At 52.7% G+C, this 20,708-nt stretch overlaps 10 protein-coding genes across 10 annotated transcripts; 5 read left to right on the top strand and 5 right to left on the bottom strand.

Annotated features, from left to right (window-relative positions):
• Nucleotides 1-66: 66 nt before the first annotated feature.
• On the bottom strand, nucleotides 67-1,193 carry MYCFIDRAFT_216091 (uncharacterized protein; the record flags this gene model as incomplete). Its single annotated transcript, XM_007930945.1, has 2 exons — nucleotides 67-1,120; nucleotides 1,171-1,193. The coding sequence occupies 2 exons, from the start codon at nucleotides 1,191-1,193 to the stop codon at nucleotides 67-69; spliced, it is 1,077 nt and encodes a 358-aa protein (XP_007929136.1).
• Nucleotides 1,194-1,916: 723 nt separating this feature from the next.
• MYCFIDRAFT_204445 (uncharacterized protein) lies at nucleotides 1,917-7,633 on the top strand (the record flags this gene model as incomplete). The annotated part of the gene is made up of 1 exon (XM_007930946.1): nucleotides 1,917-7,633. The coding sequence occupies one exon, from the start codon at nucleotides 1,917-1,919 to the stop codon at nucleotides 7,542-7,544; it is 5,628 nt and encodes a 1,875-aa protein (XP_007929137.1). The 3' UTR covers nucleotides 7,545-7,633.
• A 758-nt stretch (nucleotides 7,634-8,391) lies between these two features.
• On the bottom strand, nucleotides 8,392-8,598 carry MYCFIDRAFT_177058 (uncharacterized protein; the record flags this gene model as incomplete). Its single annotated transcript, XM_007930947.1, has 2 exons — nucleotides 8,392-8,572; nucleotides 8,594-8,598. 2 exons carry the CDS (start codon nucleotides 8,596-8,598, stop codon nucleotides 8,392-8,394), a joined length of 186 nt encoding a protein of 61 aa, XP_007929138.1.
• A 222-nt stretch (nucleotides 8,599-8,820) lies between these two features.
• On the top strand, nucleotides 8,821-9,861 carry MYCFIDRAFT_63394 (uncharacterized protein; the record flags this gene model as incomplete). Its single annotated transcript, XM_007930682.1, has 1 exon — nucleotides 8,821-9,861. One exon carries the CDS (start codon nucleotides 8,821-8,823, stop codon nucleotides 9,859-9,861), a length of 1,041 nt encoding a protein of 346 aa, XP_007928873.1.
• A 15-nt stretch (nucleotides 9,862-9,876) lies between these two features.
• Nucleotides 9,877-10,592, bottom strand: MYCFIDRAFT_177060 (uncharacterized protein; the record flags this gene model as incomplete). Its single annotated transcript, XM_007930948.1, has 2 exons — nucleotides 9,877-10,544; nucleotides 10,571-10,592. 2 exons carry the CDS (start codon nucleotides 10,590-10,592, stop codon nucleotides 9,877-9,879), a joined length of 690 nt encoding a protein of 229 aa, XP_007929139.1.
• A 57-nt stretch (nucleotides 10,593-10,649) lies between these two features.
• Nucleotides 10,650-11,387, top strand: MYCFIDRAFT_177061 (uncharacterized protein; the record flags this gene model as incomplete). The annotated part of the gene is made up of 7 exons (XM_007930949.1): nucleotides 10,650-10,848; nucleotides 10,875-10,944; nucleotides 10,976-11,017; nucleotides 11,059-11,166; nucleotides 11,206-11,232; nucleotides 11,262-11,285; nucleotides 11,330-11,387. 7 exons carry the CDS (start codon nucleotides 10,650-10,652, stop codon nucleotides 11,385-11,387), a joined length of 528 nt encoding a protein of 175 aa, XP_007929140.1.
• A 1,242-nt stretch (nucleotides 11,388-12,629) lies between these two features.
• MYCFIDRAFT_189753 (uncharacterized protein) lies at nucleotides 12,630-13,283 on the bottom strand (the record flags this gene model as incomplete). The annotated part of the gene is made up of 2 exons (XM_007930950.1): nucleotides 12,630-12,879; nucleotides 12,955-13,283. The coding sequence occupies 2 exons, from the start codon at nucleotides 13,281-13,283 to the stop codon at nucleotides 12,630-12,632; spliced, it is 579 nt and encodes a 192-aa protein (XP_007929141.1).
• Nucleotides 13,284-13,712: 429 nt separating this feature from the next.
• MYCFIDRAFT_77863 (uncharacterized protein) lies at nucleotides 13,713-14,342 on the top strand (the record flags this gene model as incomplete). The annotated part of the gene is made up of 2 exons (XM_007930716.1): nucleotides 13,713-13,874; nucleotides 13,941-14,342. 2 exons carry the CDS (start codon nucleotides 13,713-13,715, stop codon nucleotides 14,340-14,342), a joined length of 564 nt encoding a protein of 187 aa, XP_007928907.1.
• Nucleotides 14,343-15,613: 1,271 nt separating this feature from the next.
• Nucleotides 15,614-16,232, top strand: MYCFIDRAFT_77864 (uncharacterized protein; the record flags this gene model as incomplete). Its single annotated transcript, XM_007930717.1, has 2 exons — nucleotides 15,614-15,620; nucleotides 15,673-16,232. Coding segments are annotated over 2 exons (567 nt in total), but the record flags the coding sequence as incomplete, so codon positions are not given.
• A 150-nt stretch (nucleotides 16,233-16,382) lies between these two features.
• Nucleotides 16,383-19,133, bottom strand: MYCFIDRAFT_31787 (glycoside hydrolase family 3 protein; the record flags this gene model as incomplete). Its single annotated transcript, XM_007930603.1, has 3 exons — nucleotides 16,383-18,416; nucleotides 18,468-18,844; nucleotides 18,926-19,133. The coding sequence occupies 3 exons, from the start codon at nucleotides 19,131-19,133 to the stop codon at nucleotides 16,383-16,385; spliced, it is 2,619 nt and encodes an 872-aa protein (XP_007928794.1).
• Nucleotides 19,134-20,708: the final 1,575 nt, after the last annotated feature.

Raw genomic sequence — 20,708 nt, forward strand, 5'->3', positions numbered from 1 at the left:
AGCAATGCTGCCTCTGAAGTCCTGACCTCAGGCACTTCTTGAACCTCCAACAGAGTCAAAGTGCTTTCAGGATGCTGCTTGTGGCTGTAGCATGAAAATCTCCTTCAGCGCAGAAGCGTTGGCAGAAGCCATGCGCTTCTGCATGATGTACCGCTGCCTTAATGCTTGTCGTCCTCCCATAAATGTCGGCCTAGAAGCCCCAGATGGCTCAGCTTCACTTTTGACGGCAGATGTTGGCCTTGAGGTCTTCGCACTCGACGCTTCCTTCTCTGCCCGTTGCCTGCGCTTCTCCTCTTTCCGCTTGCGACGCTCCTCCTTGCGTGCTCGCTTCTCCTCTTTGAGACGGGACTTCTCATCATGGCTAGCCTTAGGTTCTGATCGCTTTGCCTCCTTCTCCGCCTTGCGTTGTGCCTTGCGCTGTTTCTTGTCGTACTTGGCTTGACCTTCCTCGCTGGATTCTGAGCTCGAGCTGTCGTCCAGCTTTTCCACGGGCATGTCGCTGGCGGAGAGCTCCTCAATTGAACGTGGATTGGCCTTTGACTTGCTGCTCTTCTCCTTCGCACTGCGCTTTTCCGACTTCACCCTCTTCTTGTGATTCTCCTCTCCCTCAGTCTCCTCCTCGTCGGCCTTGCGCTTCTTGCTCTTCTTATCAGTCTCAACCTTGACTGCCACGACGTGTGGCTTGATATGCTCAATCTTGGTGCTCTTCGGCGGCTCGATCTTGTCGCCCACCAACAGGCCACCTGAGACGAAGTTCATGAAGCCGAACTTCCGGTCTCCATACATCCTGAGCTCAGCATCTCTGATGGAATGTTCCTGCTTCTTCAACGTCGCCTCGTCCTTGCCATTGAGGCGGCCCAGCAGTCCCGAGAACATACTCAAGCCGAAAGTGTCAGCATTTTGGCCAGCAATCTTTGCGCCCAGACCAAGGTTGTCCTCGCGCAGCATAACGCGGATGTGCGAGGCATTTGCGGCAGTGTAGTGAGAGGCATGGCTCGCGTTCTCAGCACCCAAGTAATCACCGTCTTTCCATCCTTGCTTTGCAAGAATCTTGCGGCCGAAGGTTTTGGTATCTCTGGCCCATGCTGTGTTGTTCGGGTCGTGGGAGAGTTTCGTGCGGCTGCAGCGAATTAGTATCAGGCTTCACAGTCACTCAGGTATTGTATGTACTTCTTGTGCCCCGCGAGACCCATGGCGACGATGTTGGCGGTGATGAGAGCGAGCACAATCGCAGAGTCTGGATTTCAAGAAAAGAGAAGCTTGCTCGGATTGATTCAAGCTGCGTCAATATTGATGGCGTCCAAGTAATTCTTGCACGGCCGGGGTATGCAAGCAAGCGCACGTCACCTCACCTAGTGGCAGTGGCAGTGGCAGGCATCCGTGTTTACTGTTTATACTCTCCCGAGAGCAATAGTATTGCTGCAGCAGAGCGAGAGCGACTGGGTATGCTGGCACCCAGGCAGTCGGACTGCTGCGAATGTCTACTATCCAGCAGTGATGAAGGTGTAAGTGGGAGAGAAGGCAGGCTGGCGTGGCGTGGCGCGGAAATATGCTGAATGATATGCAGCACCAGCACCAGCACCAGCACCAGCATCGGCGCGACGCGGCGCAATGCTCTCGAGCGGCTCGCGAGGCTGTCGGCGGAAACAGCAACAGCAACAGCAACAGCAGGAGTGCAGCACGCGCACGCGCACGCGCACGCGCACGCGAATGAGGATGGCGACGGCGACATGGACATGGACATGCAGAGACTGTGCGCGTGGGGAAAGGCACGAGCAGCACCACGTGAGGATGGCGAAGGAAAGTCACGAGCAGGGCCACACGAGAATGGGCTCGTCAATGGCAATGGCAATGGCAATGGCAATGGCAATGGCAATGGCAATGGCACAGCCTCACACGCGATGATGCCCATGCCCATGCCCATGAGCGTTCAGGAGCTGGAGGTGTTGGTGGCATTGTGCAAGGCAGCACACTCGGTCCACACCACGAAAGAGGCCGCAGCATTACTCCGACACCTCGCTCCCCACCTTCCCGAAGCGCACCGACAGCCTTTCGCTGCTGCTGCCGCGCCACTGCATCCGCATCTCCCGCCCTGGGACACACTTTCCTACCACTTGACCACTGCTGTTCTCGCACTTGCCCTCAACCACGCCTCGCTGCGGCCAGACGCCTGCTCCTGCATCGTCGACACCATACAAGAGCTGTCCGCGAGTGCCGAGCGCACCGAGTGCTTGAAGCCTGTGCCAGAAGGAGAAGGCGAAGGCGAAGGCGAGTACGAGATCACCCATCAGACGCTGGACGTCATTCGTCTGCATGTCTCGCTGCTCGCCTTCTTCAATGCCATCGCGAAATCCGTGCGTGTCTGGAGTCCCGAACAGCGCGTGGCCTTGCTGCCCCAGCTCCGCCGTCTGCTCTCGGAGAGCTTCTTGCTGTCTCTGGAGCGCGCGCTCTCCGCCATCCGCAATGCGCGCACCACCAGCAGAGCGGTCAAGGAATGGAAACGATGGATCCGCCACTATTCGGCGGACGCGCGGCCGCTGGGCGCCACGCTTCTCGAGCAGGCCTTCATGAACGTCGTCGAGGAGAGCGTGTTGGCTCTGCTGCCCACGCCCGAGCCTCTGACCGCGCCGCTCGTGCTGGACACCCTGCTCACCCACAATCCTCGACGCTATCGCAATCCCATCCACGCCTCCAATGCCCACGTCGACCACGTGACGCACATCATCTCCGACGAGATCCGGTTCCTCGATGCCGACGCTGACTATCTCACGCTCGGCTCCATCTGGCAGCAGAGGCTTGCCCGAGAAGTCAAAGCATCCGCTCTGCGAAGCTTCTTGTGCTGCTGCATTCTCAACGGCGACACTCCGAACGACCATGTTCTCTTGGATTGGTTGAATGCGATCACATCCGATCCATCGCAGATGGCTGATGAAGATCTCGCCAAAACTGTGCTCAAGTGTATGGCTGTTCTCGCCAACATCTCCGAACCCGTCGGCACCACCCTTACGCGATCCCTGCCCAGATTGATTGTGAACGGGAGAATGACTCCGACCACGTCAGCTGTAGCTTGCGAATGCCTTGCCCGCCTTCTTAGACCGCTGTCTCAGGACGTGGTCATCAGCACGCTCTACAGTCTGGGCAACGTCTTGAGCGCTGACGCGGATGCTCATGGAAACAGCAAATCCTCCATCTTTGATGCCGGCTTCAACTTCAGCCAGAACAACTTCTCCTCTCACAAAGGCCTTGGCAGCGCCATCTCTCTCGACTTCAGTGACGAAGAAGAGACCGCAACCGCATATGGCACCGTCGTCGAAGCCATTGTCTCCATCGCTGTCGCTCGTAGCGAAGCACAGCTGACTGCCCTGGTGCTGTCAATGCTGTTCCAGAAGATCGGAAAGATCAGTCCCGCCGTCGACGCCAGAATCATCATCGAGACATCAGCGCTTGGTGTATGCGGTGGCGCGAGCGAGTTGAAAGGCTTACTTCGTCTTTATGCCCGTGTCGGCAGCGATGCTGTCATTCAGAGTACTTCGCCCTTAACTGCCGCTGTCTTGGAAGCGCGACTGCGCTTGGCCAGATACATCAAGAAGGACTCTCCGTTCTTCGAGATCTACTTGACCCATATGTTGAGTCTTTGCGTCAGCAGCGGCGACGTGGCAGGCGAGAAGCCTGTCGATCGAAAGCTCACATCGAAGACCATCGCCCAACTCTTCAAGCCAATGGCCTTACTGGCCTCATTCGATACCGTCAACCAACCCAAGCTCGAGGACGAAGACGAAGTGCTTTCGCTCGGCAGAGATGCGTGGTTCAACTTTGCTGTTCATGGTTTCACTTTGGCAGCCAGCAACACCAAAGTCCACGAGGACGACCTGCAGACTATGGCACTATACAGCTTGCCCCTCGTTGACGAAGCACGCGTCGATATGCCCAACAGCAGCATTGATCTCAACCCCATTTTACGCCGCGGTGCTGGAGACTCTACGCATCGACAACAGAAGCAGGCTCTCGCCGCAATACTGCCACAATGCGAATTTGACATCAACAAGCTCAGCTATCGCGAAAGTGTATTTGTGAATGCCGCGTTGCTCGTGTCCACTCTCCGTGCCCGTGGTGGTGACAGCACTGCCGTACTGCCATACTTCCTCGAGAACAAAGTCAAGACGACAGAGCACCTTTGCAACTGCGTCCTAGCTGTGTCTAACCACAGTGTCGATACATATCTGCAGAACGCCTTGTCGGGCAGGCGGCAAGACTTTGCAGCGCCACAAGTGGCATTGCAATTGGCAACACTCTTCGAAGGCTGCTGCAACCGCATCGCAAAGGTTCAGCAAGCAGCGATAGCAGCGTGCGATCGCATCATCAACCAGATACCTTCCGCATTGTGCCAGAGGGCGTCGCTCTTCGCTCTACTGGAGCTGCTCTCGCTGATGTGGAAAGCTTGTCTGGATACAGAAACGGACGAGTATGCCTTCAAATCGTACTATAGCTCATCTAAAGGCAACGTCAACATTCAGCTCTCCGACGATGCGCAGTTCCGGCAGCAAACACTGAACGACTTCCACCAGCGCTGTCGAGTGTGGGTAGCCAGAGCCATCGACGTCTCGCCGCTCGACGTCAAAGGCATGTTGCAGGCTTATCTGGAAGACTACGAGGATGACGGAGCATACGGTCACATTGCTCTTGGCCGGTCTTTTGCCGTCGAAATGGGATCAATTATACCGGGAAGCGACCAGCGTCTGACAAGTCTTGAAGGTCACAATCAAGCGGTGAACACGGCCTCGGACTTCATTGCGCAATACACTACCCGCCAGGAATATCGCCATCTCGAGGACAAGCTACAAGTGGACGACGACTTTGCGATCGTAGACTACAACGGCAACTCGCGCCTGACACTCCTGGATGTGGAGAAGCCTATGGAAGATGAAGCAGTCGAATTGAGGAAGCTTGCTCAACGTATCGAGAGCAATGAGGCTGTCCATCCCGAAGAAGTCCGAGCAATTTTGCGCAATGCAGCTGGCATCCTAAGTCGAAGCCTGTCTGATCGGGTTGCGCTGATCAAGGACCTTGTCTCAGTCCCGTTCATGATCTTCACCAAACAGTCGATCAATCTGGGCATCTCATTATGGCTCGGCATCATCAAGGAGAATCCAAGCCTGGAGTCGAGAGTACTCGTGGAAGTTGCAGCTGGATGGGAAGCCTCGGTGCGTCTAAAAAAGGGGTTCTTCTATCCAAAACTTTCTCACCTGGATCCATTCTATGTCAAGGAAGAATTTGCCCCCTCCAGCTGGGAGGCTATCAAGCGGCGTGAACAGATTACGCAAAATTTGGTCGCACCACATCTGCGCCTGACACATTTCCTGTCAAGCCACTTCAGTGCTTCTCGACTCACATCGCCGGCTACTGAAAAGGTCCATTCCAGGCTGATGCGAATCACAATGTTGGCCATGAAGAAAACCGTTAGTCAGCCGCTGGCTCGCGAGGCTCACTTTCACATGATCCTTCTCGCGACCAAGATCCTGAAGTATTGCACCAGATCAGACTCCACTGCTCAATGGAGACTGAAGGATGCCATTCTCTCCGCTGGATTGGCTTGGTTTGCGGGACCGCCAAAATGGTCATTCGGTAGCAACAAGTTGCAAGTCAAGGCGGAGAAGAAGTTGTTGACCGATGTCACTAGCATGCTGAGTAGTATGGAGGGTATCGGTAAAAAGACGTCACGAGCCTTGCCTTCCTTGATGCCGAAGCAGAAGTTGCTACTCGAATTGATCAAGCACGAGCTTGGCAAGCTCTCGGTATGGTCAGCACCGCTCGGACAAGACTCCAGAAGCATAGCACCTGGCCACAGCGAGCTCCATCATCAGGAGTCATTGGTTGTGTCGCTCGTCGACGTGGCATGGGCTGAAGATCCTCGTGTGGCGATACAGCTGGCGACACGCTTCTCTGATTCTCAGCAAATCAAGCTCAGTCTGCGGCAATACCTCCTCCGCCACCCAGAGAAGGCCATTCACGAGGCCGACGCGCTCTACTTACTGCTTGGATCAGAGCTTCCGTCAGATCTCAAGACACAGCTCCGGTACCTGCTATTCTGGGCTCCGACCAACCCCATGGCTGCCGTCACCTACTTTCTGCCGGCCTACAAGAATCATCCTCTTGTCATACAGTATGCTGTGCGAGCTCTTGAGAGTCACCACGTGGACGTCACTTTCTTCTATGTTCCCCAAGTGGTGCAAGCTTTGCGATACGACCAACTTGGTTATGTCGAGCGCTACATCATCGAAACGGCCACCTTCTCGCAGCTTTTCGCGCATCAAATCATCTGGAACATCAAGGCCAATGCCTACAAGGACGAGGACTCGGAAGTGCCTGATCCAGCAAAACCCATATTCGACAAGGTCATGGACGAGCTGATTGGAAGCTTCGCGAGTGAGGACAAGGACTTCTACGAACGCGAATTTGCCTTCTTTGGCAAGGTCACTGGCATCTCCGGTACGCTCAAGCCACTCATCAAACGTCCCAAGCCGGAAAAGAAGGCCAAGATCGAGGAAGAACTCCGTAAGATTCAGGTCGATGTCGGAGTCTACCTGCCCAGTAATCCTGATGGCGTCCTCATCGGTATTGATCGCAAGTCAGGCAAACCACTCCAGTCTCATGCCAAGGCTCCGTTCATGGCTACTTTCCGAATTCGCAAGGAAGAAGGCGATGCACCCACAGACGAGAAGCGCGCGGCCGGCGAACAGTTGCAGCACAAGCGTCGCACCTACGAGGTCTGGCAATCAGCTATCTTCAAGGTTGGCGACGACTGCCGCCAAGACGTCCTCGCCCTCCAATTGATCGCCGCCTTTCGAGGTATTTTCAACCATATGGGCCTCGACGTTTACGTCTTCCCATACCGCGTCACAGCCACAGCGCCCGGTTGCGGTGTCATCGATGTCCTCCCTAACTCTGTCTCCCGAGACATGCTGGGTCGCGAAGCCGTCAATGGACTCTATGAATACTTCCAATCTAAGTATGGCTATGAAGACTCGATCCGGTTCCAAGAAGCTCGCTCCAACTTCATCAAATCCATGGCTGCTTACAGCATCATCAGCTACCTCCTTCAGTTCAAAGACCGTCACAACGGAAACATCATGGTCGACGACGCGGGTCACATCCTCCATATCGACTTCGGTTTCTGCTTCGATATCGCTCCTGGTGGCATCAAATTTGAACGCGCACCATTCAAGCTTACACCGGAAATGGTTGCAGTCATGGGCGGCAAGAACTCACAGGCTTTCAAGCAATTTGAAGAACTGTGCGTCAAGGTGTTCCTGGTGAGTCGCCAATATGTTGAGCAGCTGAGTCATATCGTGATGGTCATGTTGGATTCCGGTCTGCCTTGTTTCAAACCTCAGACGATTCAGCATTTCAAGGAGAGGTTTGTTCTGGAGAAGAGCGAACGCGAGGCTGCGGACTTTGTGAGGAAGTTGGTGCATTGGTCCGAGAGAAGTTATTCTACGGGTGTTTATGATTACTTTCAGCTGCTCACGAATGGCATTCCGTATTAGGCAACTGAATTCGGAGGAGGTGGGACTGTGGTGATGCGAGGAGGCAATGTTGATGCAGATTTGATACCCTAATGATTTTGCATCCTTTGAGCCTCCTTCCTGGATGCATTTGGAGTCACCGAGGCTGTAACACGTACCCGAATCAATACTCCCTTGAGCACGAATTGTGTTCTACCACGCTGGTCACCCACGGCTCAGTCTCGCAGAAGTTGGATTGATGCCTATCTGTCGCGTGCGGCCGAGCTACTACCTTGCAGCTACTGTTCCATTCAACATCACCCCGCGACATCGCTTTGGCGATGAAGCGCTTTGACATGGAATCATTGCATCATGCAAGTAACGAAGGACAACGGCGAGCTCTGATATCGCCTTGCACCCGGAGCTTGCGTGCTTCGATGGCAACGTTCTTCGACTGATGGCGAATACTAAGTCTTGGTTGGCGAGGCTCGCGTGTACGGACTCATGGACGGTGAAGCCATCTCTTCGCTGACTGGAGAGCAGTTGACCGCTCCAACGACAGATTTCAAGCTGTTGTGATTAGGTCTTAATCTCTGGTCGATATCTGCTCCATGTCCTGTAACGTAACAACAAGCCATTCTGTTGGGTGCAATGCATCTTCCGCGCCCATATTTCGCACACTTTTGGCCTCTTAACTGCGTCGGATCTTCATACATTAACCTTGTACCATATCTTTGTCATCTCAAGAGACAACGCAACCGCCCTCGTCGGCTACAACCGTGAGCTCTTGGGCAGCGAATCGGCACCCCAAATGAAGCACGCAGTGCTCCCAGTGCTTGGCCGGCCATCTTGCCGCTGATTCTTGCGATCTAACGACTACCACATGCAATTAAAATTGCATCTGGAATCTCGGATGTGCCCTCATACGCCCGCCAAATTTATATAAGATCCAGGGTATGGGCAGAAGTGCAATGCCGATGAATGCTAGGAGACTGTTGCCCCATCCAAGACCAAGAGTGTCATACTGTGAGAATGGCGGAGCAAAGTTCAATAAATCCCACTTCACTTCGCTTCTTCACCTTCACGCGGACTTCATTTGGCAGTCGGAGTCGGTCCAGATGATACAGAAGCAGGACAGGTACGCAACTGCCACGGGGCCCAAACGTGCCTCGGAGGCTTGCCAAGATAAGAACGGTGCCGAGTACCGCGTAGGGACAAGCTAAAGTCTGCCGACTCCGCGTTGTTGAACTTCATCCTGAACTCTACTTCAACCTCACCTTACCAAATCAAACCACAGCATATACATCCCACAGACATCATGGCACCCAAGATCTTCATCACGGGAATAACAGGCTACATAGCCGGCGATGCCTTCTACGGTTTGCACAAAGCCCACCCAGACTACGAGTATTCCGCCTTAATCCGCACCCAAGAAAAAGCCTCCAAAGTAAAATCCCAATATCCAAACGTCCGCCCAGTAATCGGCGGTTTGGACGACAGTTCCATAATTGAAGAAGAAGCTTCGAAAGCAGACATCGTTCTCCACGCAGCAGACGCCTCGGACCACGAAGGTGCCGCACGTGCAATAGCCAAGGGCCTGGCCAAAGGCCATACCAAAGAAAATCCAGGATTCTGGCTCCATACCGGCGGAACAGGAATTTTGACATATTTCGACTCGAAAGATGATAGATTAGGTGAAGAATGGACGAGAGGAGAATTCAATGACTATTCCGGAGTTTCTGAACTCACGACATTGCCGGACGAAGCTTTTCACCGAAATGTTGATAAGATTGTTCTCGAGGCCACAGAGAAGCACGGCGAGGCTGTGAAGACTGCCATCATCTGTCCCCCGACAATCTACGGAAAAGGTCGAGGACCAGTCTCTGGACGAGGAAGACAAGTCTACGAATTAACGAAAATGATCCTGACCAAAGGCTACGCACCAGTCATCGGAAAGGGAAAAGCGAAATGGGACAATGTCCATGTCTACGACCTATCAAACGTGTATGCCCTCCTAGTCGAAGCCGCAGTAAACAGGAATCTTTCTGATGAGATCTGGGGCGAGAAGGGATATTTCTTGACAGAGAATGGCCGACATGTCTGGGGAGATTTGAGTAAATTCATTGCTGCTAAGGCTGCGGAGATGGATGCGATTCCGAGAGATTACAAGGTGCAGAGTTTGCGTAAGCAGGAGGCTTGGGATACGGCGGGTTTCGAGGCTCTGAGTTGGGGTTTGAATTCTATGGGGAAGGCGGAGAGGGCGAAGAAAGTGCTGGGGTGGAAGCCGAGGGAGTGTAGTTTGGAGGAAGAGGTGCCGAAGATAATTGAGGAGGAGAGGGAGTTGCTGGGAAAGAAGTAGGACTTTGATCATGAGCTAGGTTGGGGAGAAGCTTGCGAGCCATTTGGTGATGGATGTGAGAGCTTGTTCTCGTCGTGAAGATTGTTCTTTTGGCAGTCGTCCGAGAACGAATTCAATTCTCTCCTCCTGAAACTCATCCATGTTCATCGCTGGTCTTCTCAACAATAGTCCAACATCGGCCTCCGATTTGCTTCGATTGACGAATAACCCTTCCCAATCAATCGTATCGCCCAGATCGCAGCCTCGACATGGATCTGGCACGACCTTCTCGTTCTTCTCAGGCAAGGTATTCCAAAGCTCGATCACATCATCGACACTTTCCGCGCTGTATTCTTGCATGATGGCTGCGACTTCCTGCTCTCGACCGAAGAGCTGACTATTCACGAATGCTGCTTCGGCAAACGAGGCTGGAGCGCCGCACGTAGACAGGGCTGCATCAATGATATCCACGGCCGCTGATTCGATGGGCTCCATAGGACCTGCAGGATCTAATTTCTTCTGGGCTAGAGCAGCGTAATCACGAATGACCAGCGTCATACGAGCAAGCTGTTCTCTTGCTGCTTGCTTGTTTGTGTAGCGACCAATGGAGAGTTCATCCACATTGTGAATGATGTGCTGGAGACGAGTGATATGGCGAAGGACGAGAGCCTTGTGACATGGTGCGAGGGGAGCTTGGTCCAGGTCTGCAAAAGCGGTTGGAGTTTTTGACATGATCGGATCTTACTGGGCATGGCAGTGTTTGCGGACGCAAAGAAATTACGAACTTTTGTCGATAAGTGTCTGGCAGTATGGAATCTGGCATTCATTCACTACCACACTTGGCGATGACGCCCGCCATTGAGGGCAATGATGCTCCTCATCCATACACTTTACACTGGTATGCGCTCTCATCCACAGCTTTTACGCTCGTGTATTCGTGTTATGTCTTGAATATCGCTGGAATCTCATGCACCCTTCTTGCCACCTCCCGTGCGAAGCAGGTCACTCGTGACCTGCGATCGTCAGCACTTAAGCTCGATACCTTTCTGTGTACACTGACCCTCCACAACCTTCTCAAGTTTTCGAACGACCCCTGGCCTTCGCGTTCTGTTTGACATACTGCACGCCTGATTAGCTGTCGGATCTATGATCTGCCTATCATAATTGGACTCACAGCGTGGAAGCTATCGATAAATTCCGAAAGGAAGTTGTCGAAAGCAGTGTGCATTTCGGTTTTATTGTGATCCTCGAGCAGATCATGATTTTTATCCTCCGAGTACTTAGATTGGAACAAGACTTCAACCTCGATGCCGTCTCCGGTCTGGAGTGTCTTGTTAGTAAGCTCGCCGTGCTTGTGCGAGCGAGTATTCGAGTAGCTCATGGTGATGAACAGTGATGTATTTGTCTGGTTGTGATTGTAGCAGAGAAGAAAAGAACGTGGAGTGGTGAGATCGGGAAGGTAGGAAAAGTCCACATGCAAACGAAACAGCCTTGTTGGTGTCTCCACACTAGATACGCATACCTGCAGCCTTGCGTTGATCCAATGATAGTGGTGAACGAGGTTTATCGATATCATTGAATTCATCTGCGTGTTCACTCGCTTTCTGAATTCGCATAGTTCCCATAATGACAACTGTCAATGTTGACTACATAGTATGATTGAGCAGAATGGGTTTGATCCGACAAGCAGCTCTTGTTGGGCAGCTTGCGCTTCTTGCTAGCCTGATTCCCTTGTGCGGGCTCTTCATCTTGAGGTGTCCGACTTCCTTCTCCAAACAACTCTTTCCTCTTCTGTCGCACTTGACGCATGCATTCTGCAGCGGTCGACTGCGTCTGATCAGGTGGTGTTTGCGACATTCTGGCTCGCTCACGGAGAGCTGGTCCTTGCATGGAGAAATGCTGTTGCTGGTGGCTAGCCCTGCGCTGAATGTCTGTCAGCGCTGTCTCTACTGTCTCCATTCGATCTCACCTTATAGATAGCGTTGTTCATCGTAGCCAGTGTATCCTTAACGAACTCATCAGGTCTCCTGCAGAATTCATCGTGAAGCTCTATACCAAGTACGCCGGGTTCAAGGAAGCGGATGTCTAGTGATGCTCGGATACACGCGCCGCTGGTTGCTTGACTCTTCTCGTGATAGCATGTGCGTACGCCCGAGGCAGATATACTTGATGGAGCTGTAATTTGATGGAGGCCAAAGATCGGCTGGACAGGTTGGGTTCATGATGTGCAGGGAATCGTGTCGAGGACTGTTGAGTAATCTGGAAGAATTTCGAAGAGTGGAACGAAGGCCTCCTATATGCCTGGCATTGTGACGGCGATGTACAGCTGAGATAATGAGGCTTCTGGTTCATGAGACAACTTCGATGTGAGACAGTCTGACTTTCAAACTGACTGACCTGCATTGATACAGGCAGCGCCGCCAGCCTTGATTCCAGCTTCCACGGCCTGGCGTTTTCGCTGCGGAGTCATGCAAGATAATTGTTGCTGGGCAAGATCGGGTCTCGAGGAATATCTTTGCGTTCGTGTGCTCAGGAGAAACTCAACTGCAATGTGGACCAGGGAGGGAAGGATGTTTTGCAATCAGTCTCGTTTCATAAGAGCTACTGACCACAACTGTGAAATCGAACCTGGACCTGGGGTGTCTCATGTCATTTCGACACTTGCCCAGGAGTCGCAAAGTCTTGGCCTTGCGTGCATGATACGCATCGCCCTTTATAGTGTACAATGAATAGCGTCTGGGTTGAGCTATACTGCTTCTCGATCTCTCGCCACGTCCTCCTCAAATAGCTTAATCTTGTCTGCCCTTCAATAATCGCTTGGTCACCTTGTCCTTCTCGATGATGTAGACATGGGCGCCCCAACCAGAAAGCGCATCGCGATCGACTGCGGAAAGCAGGGCTTGGGACATGGTTTCGAAAAGATCTTCTGGCTCGAGATCCGGCTCCCACAGGCCTTCGCAAGTACCAAAGAGCTGATCTGATGCTGTGCCGGATACGATGAAATCCTTGGCGAAGTCGATGCAGCCGATCGAGTCGAAGCTGTCAAGCGTCTCAGGTCAGTTTACGGGCGCACGGCTGGATTATGTTCGGCTGGCGGGCTTGACTTGCACATACCCGCAAATGAACGGCTTCCCCGTCGTCTGATTGATACCTGCCACCACCGGCGATACGAACCACGGCCCAAAGCGCCGCTCATACAGCGAACTCGACACGAGGTTGGCGAATGTCTGTGGGCTGATCTCTCTCTCCTCGCGCAGTCTGTACATGTTGACCTTGTACCGGAAGAGCTCTGATACTGTGCTGACGTCGGTCGCGAGACCTGTGAGGCCGAGGAATGTGGACTGGCTATAATTGAAGATCTTGGGGAAGTTGTTGGAGACGGTGAGTGCTTGCAGACCAAGTCGCAGATCGCATGCAATTGCCACACAGTCCTTGCCGACCATTGCCACGCAGGCGCCGCCGTCTGTACATCACCGTTAGTACCCATCCGTGGCCCTCACGTGCCTGGCATATGGCATGGCACATACTGATGGCGAACGGCGAGGACATGTTGGCGTTTCAGTTGAGTGTAGCTTGGTATGTGTGGACGTGGGTCTCTGTGTGGTTCGAGGTGGTTTCAACGGTGGGTTCTCGGCGGTATGAAGGTGCCCGGGGCGAATGGAGTGGTGTTTGCTTAATGCAGGTGATGGAGCATGGGCATGAACGGTAGAGCTCCAGGCATCGCGCAGTTGACGACGCGAGAGAGCAAGTCGGCGTTTCATTGTTCCGCGCCAGCACCTAGCACCAGCATCCCCGAGCTATGCCGCAGTCTTCACTTCCAATGCGCCTACCACTCCTCCGCCTCCGCCTGCGTCACCACACACATCGTCAACATGGCGACGTCAATGCTGGAGAGCAATGTACGCCTCGCTCAAAGATTACCGCCTCGACTGCTCAACTTCTTCAAGAAGTATCCTCCACCACAATTGCGAATCGGCGCAGCAGCACCACAAACCTCGATACCACCGGCAGAGTCGCCGACAGGAACCATCACAGTGGCCGAAAACACATCATCCTCAGATCCTAACATCGGCGCGTCGACATCAGAAGTTCCCGTACAGCCTTCGTCGGAAGCACAGACACAATCGAATACTCTAGACACATCGAAACGCTTTCACAACCCCTTCCTGCCATGGAAGAACCCGAGAACAGGCAACTGGCACGGACCTGCCTATTCATTACGGCGGCAAGCAGATTTGTTCAAACTGGCAAAAGCGTATGATGTTCTTCCGCTCATGCCACTATCAAACAAGCACCCAGATGTGAAGTTACAGAAGCGAATTGAGAACGGCTTGAGAGTGCAGGGTACAGGAGTTGGCAAGAAGGTCAAGGGTAAATTGTGGGAACGGCAACTAGGACGCAAGTTGGAGGAGAGAAGAAAGGCGATGGAGGGCATGCCCGAGATGATCAAGCAATGGAAAGAGCGGGGTCATGGACGGGGCTGGAAGAAGTGGCCGAAATAAGCTTTTTAATGGTAATGAGAACTGAAAGCATCAGAAACACATCACCGTGATCCAATGGCTGAGTGCATCACTGGCTGGTAAGCACCAATTATCATGTGCTCTCATGCTACCGAAAGCCGCAACTTGAACAGAGACTGCTCACCGAGCACTGGATCTCGGTAACAGTTCCCAGCGTCCAGCGTCCAGCTCTTTCACCTGATAAAGGCAGCCAGTGTTCGAATATACTCGACAGACGTGCCGCCATCAGCCATCTTCACCATTCCTCGCCAGCAACGCCGCTTATGTAAAGTCATTCTCCCCCCTGTTCATATCCACTATCAGAACTTCGGCGGACTTCAAGCTCTCGACTCCCATGGCAACCAGAAATCGCTTTGCAGCATGGGCTGAGCCATACGACCAGCCATATATCGCTCTTCCGCAGATAGCGACCCCGTAATCACTCAATAGCGAATGCCTGAAAGGTCCAAGGTTTTCACGTCGGTCTCCGACTCTTTTGGCTTTCGAGTAGGAGCTAGAGTTGCGCCGATATAGACAGAGGAAATCTCACATTCTGGAAGACTTCTCGCAAATTCCAGCCCTGAACTCTGCGTGGATACTGGGTCCAAAGCCTTTATTCAGTTCTCGAGTGTTTCGAACACGGGTCGAATCGCGGAGATTAGCAAATGTGAATACGCAGATTCTCACATGTCCTGGCATTTTCGGTTTTCGACTCCGCTGCGGGACACGTGGTCGGAGGGCTTCAGATTGCTCTCAGTGACTTTCAGCACCTGAAGAAGAGCTGGAGTCAGGACAGTGCGTAGACCGAGCATCCCGGGCAAATCTAAGCTGGGGTGTCTGTTGTCTCTCTATTTCGCGATTGCTTCAGAGCTCCTCGCGTTACTTCTCAAGTCTTTTAGCCTTCCAGGAGAGACGCAGCGTTGAATCAAGGGAAAGACCTCACAGCTCATCTCTTTGGTATTTTAACGGATTTGGGGCGCTTGATTCCGCTCTAAGGGTGCTTCTTGAGGAGCCCACTTCGCTCCTCGAGCTCGGCCTTAAAGAAAGAGCTGAATTGAATTTTGGTGTCGCGACATGGTTGTTATGCTACGCCAAGAGACGACTCCAGCATCAGTCTCATGAACCCCCCCCCCCCCGGGCCGTGGTTTCGTGCATCCTTGAGGGTGATCAGACGTTACGAACCCTAACAGAACGCGTACACAAACTCCGTGAAGTTGGCTCTCATCTTTGTCAGTCAATACATCTCTGTCCGAGAACCTCGCAGCAGCACTGAGATGGCGTGTAAGTGATGCCAACAGCACGACTTCTACACCCAATTACTCACTTATACCAGTTGACTCTGACACCGATCCATACCCAGAGGACGAATCCGTCAACGAGGACGATCATGAAGAAGAAGAAGAAGAAGAAGAACAGGAATCGTCCGAAATCGACCACGAAGACTATCAAGAAGTCCGTGACGTCTCCTCGCCAGTACCCATGAATGCCACACTAGCAGACGCAATCTCCACGGCACCAGAAACGAAAATCCGTGCCCTGCTCCAACACATCGTGTCCGAAATCCCAGCCGCAAACGCCATAGCATCTCGAAAACTTCTCGCATCAACCACCACCACAGGCGTGAAGAGAAAAGCGTACGAAAAATGCAAGAATTGTGGAGATGACTACGATGTCTCTCAAAATTACAAAGGAGCTTGTTTTTATCATGAGGGAGAGAAAGAGCTGGACAACGCGGGAGACTTCTGGGCTGATCATGATTCTGATTGTCATGGAGATCCCGAGAGTTTCGTTGATGATCCAAATATGGAAGAAGGCTTCATCTGGTCTTGTTGTGAACAGAGTGGCAGCGCTGATGGATGTGTCATTTCGAAACATCAACCGAAAGAGGCGCAGGTAGCGAAGAGACCTAGACCTGTAGTGAAGCATGTGTCACGCAACGCTATTGGTGGAAGAACCGTATTGCGTTGATTGTCATCAGTTCATACTTTCATGATATGTACGTTAAACTAATCTTTCCTCTTCATTACCATCTTTATGTGCAGGCTAGTAACCACTCACGTCCAAATCCGCCTGCAACGGCAAATTCCTGCTCGAAGCACCTACATAAACCTTCTTCGGCGCATCTGTGATGACCCAGTTCTGACTGACCGTATCCCAGTTACTGATATCTCGACGCAGAAGATCGAAATTGACCTTGACAGTCTCGCCAGGTTGGATTGGGACTCGCTCAAACCCTCTCAGGACAATCTTAGGATTATATTCGCCACCGAGAGAAACGTAGAGCTGAGCAACTTCATCACCGACGACTTTGCCAGTGTTTGTAATGTTGACTGTGACTTCGTACAGGACATCCCAGAGTGCAGGGTTCCCGCCAGGGGCGCCGCCAGCTGGTGAAATAGGTCGAGATGAGCCATCTCGAGCACCCTCCGGGATGAACGAGTCGTCGCCATAATCTGTCCAGCCGTATGAATCTTGGAGGTCGCTGCTGTTGATCCATGGATAGATGAAATAGGGGATTCGAGTAGCATTCTCGGGGAAGACGTGGGCAGAGGTATCATTGTCAATGGTTCCGTAAGTTGGTGCGGGCTCAGTGTTGCGCTGAGTCGGCGTGTATGGACCAGCGTTGGTTTTGCTGACTTCGAGATTGCTGTAGTTGAAGGTCGTGTAACTCATGCCGAAACCAAATTCATACGTAGGCTCGATCTCGCGATGGTCGAAGGTTCGGTAGTCGACGAATACACCTTCCTCAAAGTCGAACTGGGGTACCGGACCATTCTGATAGTATAGCAAATCAGTACCATAGTCAGATCGGTTACGACCAATCGTGAAGGGAAGCTTGGCGCCAGGGTTTATTCTTCCATACAGTACATCTGCCAAGCTGTTTCCGGACTGCTCTCCTGGAAGACCAGCCCACAGTATCGCAGTCACGTTGGGGTGATCTTTCCATTCCTGGATCTCTATTTGGGCAGTCGAGTGAATGACCAAGACGGTGTTGTTGCAGTTCGAGGTAACATTCCTCAGCATGGCGGGTGCGCCTTGCCAGAAGGTGAGATTGTTGCGATCTCCCCAATTGCTGTCTGGATGCAAGAAACCTTCGCCAGAATCCGCATTCGCAAAGGCGAGACAGACACCTCCGACTTGCGCGGCCCGTCTGGCAAGGGCTTGAATCTGCGTCAAAGCACCGTTGGACAGAATAGACTCATATGCGCCATAGTGATCTGTGATCTCGCGCTGGATCGCTGCATCAGGTGTGATCAGGTACGGAAAGTTTCCAGTCCCGCTTCCCCAGCCGATAGCGACAGTACCTTGAGCACATCCACGATCCGCGCACCCATTTGGCCCTTCAAGGTTGGGCCCAGCATCCTCTCCAAAGACTGCGGTAAGCTTTTCATGACCAGTCAACGGCAGAGTGTTGTTGACATTCTTGAGAAGAATAGTGGAAGCACTACCGATGGCTCTGATCAAGGCGCCGTGCTGTTGACGGACGTCAACGTGTTCATTGATCAGACCGTATCCGTACTCAGGGCCGACATAGCTGTGGAAAGATCCATAGGTGTCGAGGGTCCAAGAATTGAAGTTGGTGGGCTTGTTATTCTCCTCGCTGTCGCCATCGACAAAGTACCAGGCGGCGAGGATGCGTGTTGCCATGTCGTCCAGACGCCATTGGGGGATGGAGCCATTGAGAACTCCGATTGTCAAATTCGGGCCAAAATAGCTGGTCGATGTATCGAATTCGACATCACCAGGCATCGTCATGTCGAGACCTGCCAAGACTGAGCTGACACCCGAGTGCGTCGCCTGCCAATCGGACATGATGAAGCCTTGGAAGCCTAGCTCGTCTTTCAAGATGTAATTCTGAAGGTAAGAATTCTGACAAGCGTCGGAGTTGTTGATGCGGTTGTAGCTGCACATGATCGACACCAAGCCTGCGCGTACAGCATCTGCGAATGGCCATAGATAGAGCTCATGTAGAGTTGTGTCATCGATGTTGGACGAGCCTGGATAGGTGATGTTTCCCAGGTCGAATTGCGTCGTCTCGGGCACTTGTCGGAAATGTTCTTGTTCGTTGCCGATGAACTGCGTCCCAGATAAGCATAAAATTCATCAAAACAATGCTGGCAGTCTTACGTGCTTGCCGACAGCCATTCGTCCGGTGCTCTGAATACCTCTAACGGTCTCTGCAAACAACACACCAGTCAGATAGGGATCAGAACTAAAGCCTTCCCAGTTGCGGCCTCCCTCAGGGCTGCGGCCCAATGGTCCAGCTACAGGTCCCAGAAGGCCGTTCACGCCCTTGTCACGAAACTCTTCTCCCATTGCTACTCCACGCGCGATAGCAAATCCTCTACTCCATGCTGCTGCCAAATTGACGCCAGAGGGGAAGACCGAGTTGAAATCACCAAATCGCATGGCAGTTGGCGAATCCTGCATGCATAATGATCGGATGCCGAACCTGGGAACTGAAGCAGTGTTGCCTACACAGTCATCGAGTGCCCATCCCGTACCTGCAGGAGTTGAAGTCAGTCAAAGCGTCCGTACTCATCGATGCGCCTTTGAAGAGCCACAGGCACACCCCAAATACTGACCAGTAGTGATATTGACCTTCTCTTCCAGCGTCAATTGGCTCACAACATCCGTTGCCCTCTTCCAAGCATCCGCCCAATCGCCTGCTCCACTTGCCCATGGGGAAGGATATTTCGGCGGCGAGGTCTGGTTAGATTGAGAACCGGCTGATGTCAGCGGATTTTGTGACGCAGCGTCTGGATATGTGACGTGCGGGAACTGTTTTGCCATCATTAGCCGGAAGCCGTTACATACATAGTACGATATGTAGCGATGACATGGCGATCTTACCGGCGCAGTGTCATTTCCTTCTTGCGCACGAGATGTGACTGCGGCAGCCAGTAAGGCGCACAGCAGCGTCTTTGACAACATTGCTTTGCTAGCTCTATGACTATCAATTGGCCGAAGCAATCTCTAAGAGCGTGGCATGAAAGTCTCCAATCCCGTCAAGGAAGCAGGTCAATGTACATATATTTCCCGCCCCGCCCCGCCCCGCCCCGCCCCGCTGGTACCGGAACATCATGCATGGTGATGCAGACGGTCGTTGCCAAGAGCCATGAAGTCACCATGGAACAGTAACGTCGGCGAAAGACGTTGGCGGGGTCGTTGCCACTGCCACTGCCACTCCCACCCCCACCCCCACCCCCACTGCCATTCATTGTTACTGTGCGCAGATGGATTTGACTGAGGCGTGCACTGTGTCACCCGTTTCGGCATGCGTCTCCCACTGAAGAGTGTCTGGCGTGCAGTAGGTGGTGTTACCCTGTTACAGCTTGGCTTGGCTTGGCCTGTGGTGGTGGGGGGCTAATCTTGCAGGTGCTGTATGGTACCCATCGAACATTTGACTCAAGTCAGCGAGACCAGACTTCGCTTGCCCGATGCTGGCATCGTCTGTTTGTGGCGAGGCGAGGCGAGGCGAGATAATTACTATGACGTATTCTCGACCGCCTTCCTGAAGGCCGAACACTTCTTGCTATCTCTCATGTTTGAGACACCAGTATTTGTGCATGGCCGATAAGTAACTTCTTCCCAATTCATTTGCAATTTGAATGAAGCTCTTGCCATCGTTTTTCAACAACATGAGTCGCTCGATTTCTTCATCGCTCCACCGGCGATACCCTTTGATGTTGCTTATGGGCGCCTGCAGCCTAAGTCTGAGATGGCGGGCTTCAGAAATGGGAAGCCCAACCTGCATGGCAATTTCTCCTGTCGCTCTACCTTCTGCAACCATTTGTTGCACTAGCTCGAAGTGGCGACTGCTCTTCAAGACCTGCGTAACCACTGCTCGTGGTTTATCCTCCATGAGACGGTTGTAACGATATTTGAGACACACTTTCCCGCGTTCTGCCATGCATTTTTGTATTTGAGTCCATCCGAGGCTCTGCACATTGCGTAGCTGAAGGAGTTGCTTGTCCTCGATTTCACTGAACGGCTGGCCCTTGATAGTGCTGGCCTTGGAATCGTGGCTTCGTCTTGACAAATGTGTTTGCCACCGAACCCCAAGAGACATTCGGGACCTCCCTGGAAACAACTCAACGATCTGTTCCCACGTTAGACCCCTGGATTTGGCCTCTCGTAGACGAGCATCATCTTCCTCTGAAAAGCGTCGATGTCTGCTTGGTAGACCAAGATGCAGTCTCCTGACCTTGATGCTATGAACGCTACGCTCAAGCCCCGACGAGATCTCCTCGATACCTAAACCCCTTTCCCACATCTCTGTGAACTTTGCATCCTCTGAACTCGACCAGGCTCGCCTTGTTTCTGCCTTAGATGGCGTTGCTGCGTGGAAAGACCTGAACGGAGATG

The sequence above is a fragment of the Pseudocercospora fijiensis genome (genome assembly GCF_000340215.1).
Source record: "Pseudocercospora fijiensis CIRAD86 unplaced genomic scaffold MYCFIscaffold_7, whole genome shotgun sequence".
Lineage (NCBI taxonomy): Eukaryota > Fungi > Ascomycota > Dothideomycetes > Mycosphaerellales > Mycosphaerellaceae > Pseudocercospora > Pseudocercospora fijiensis.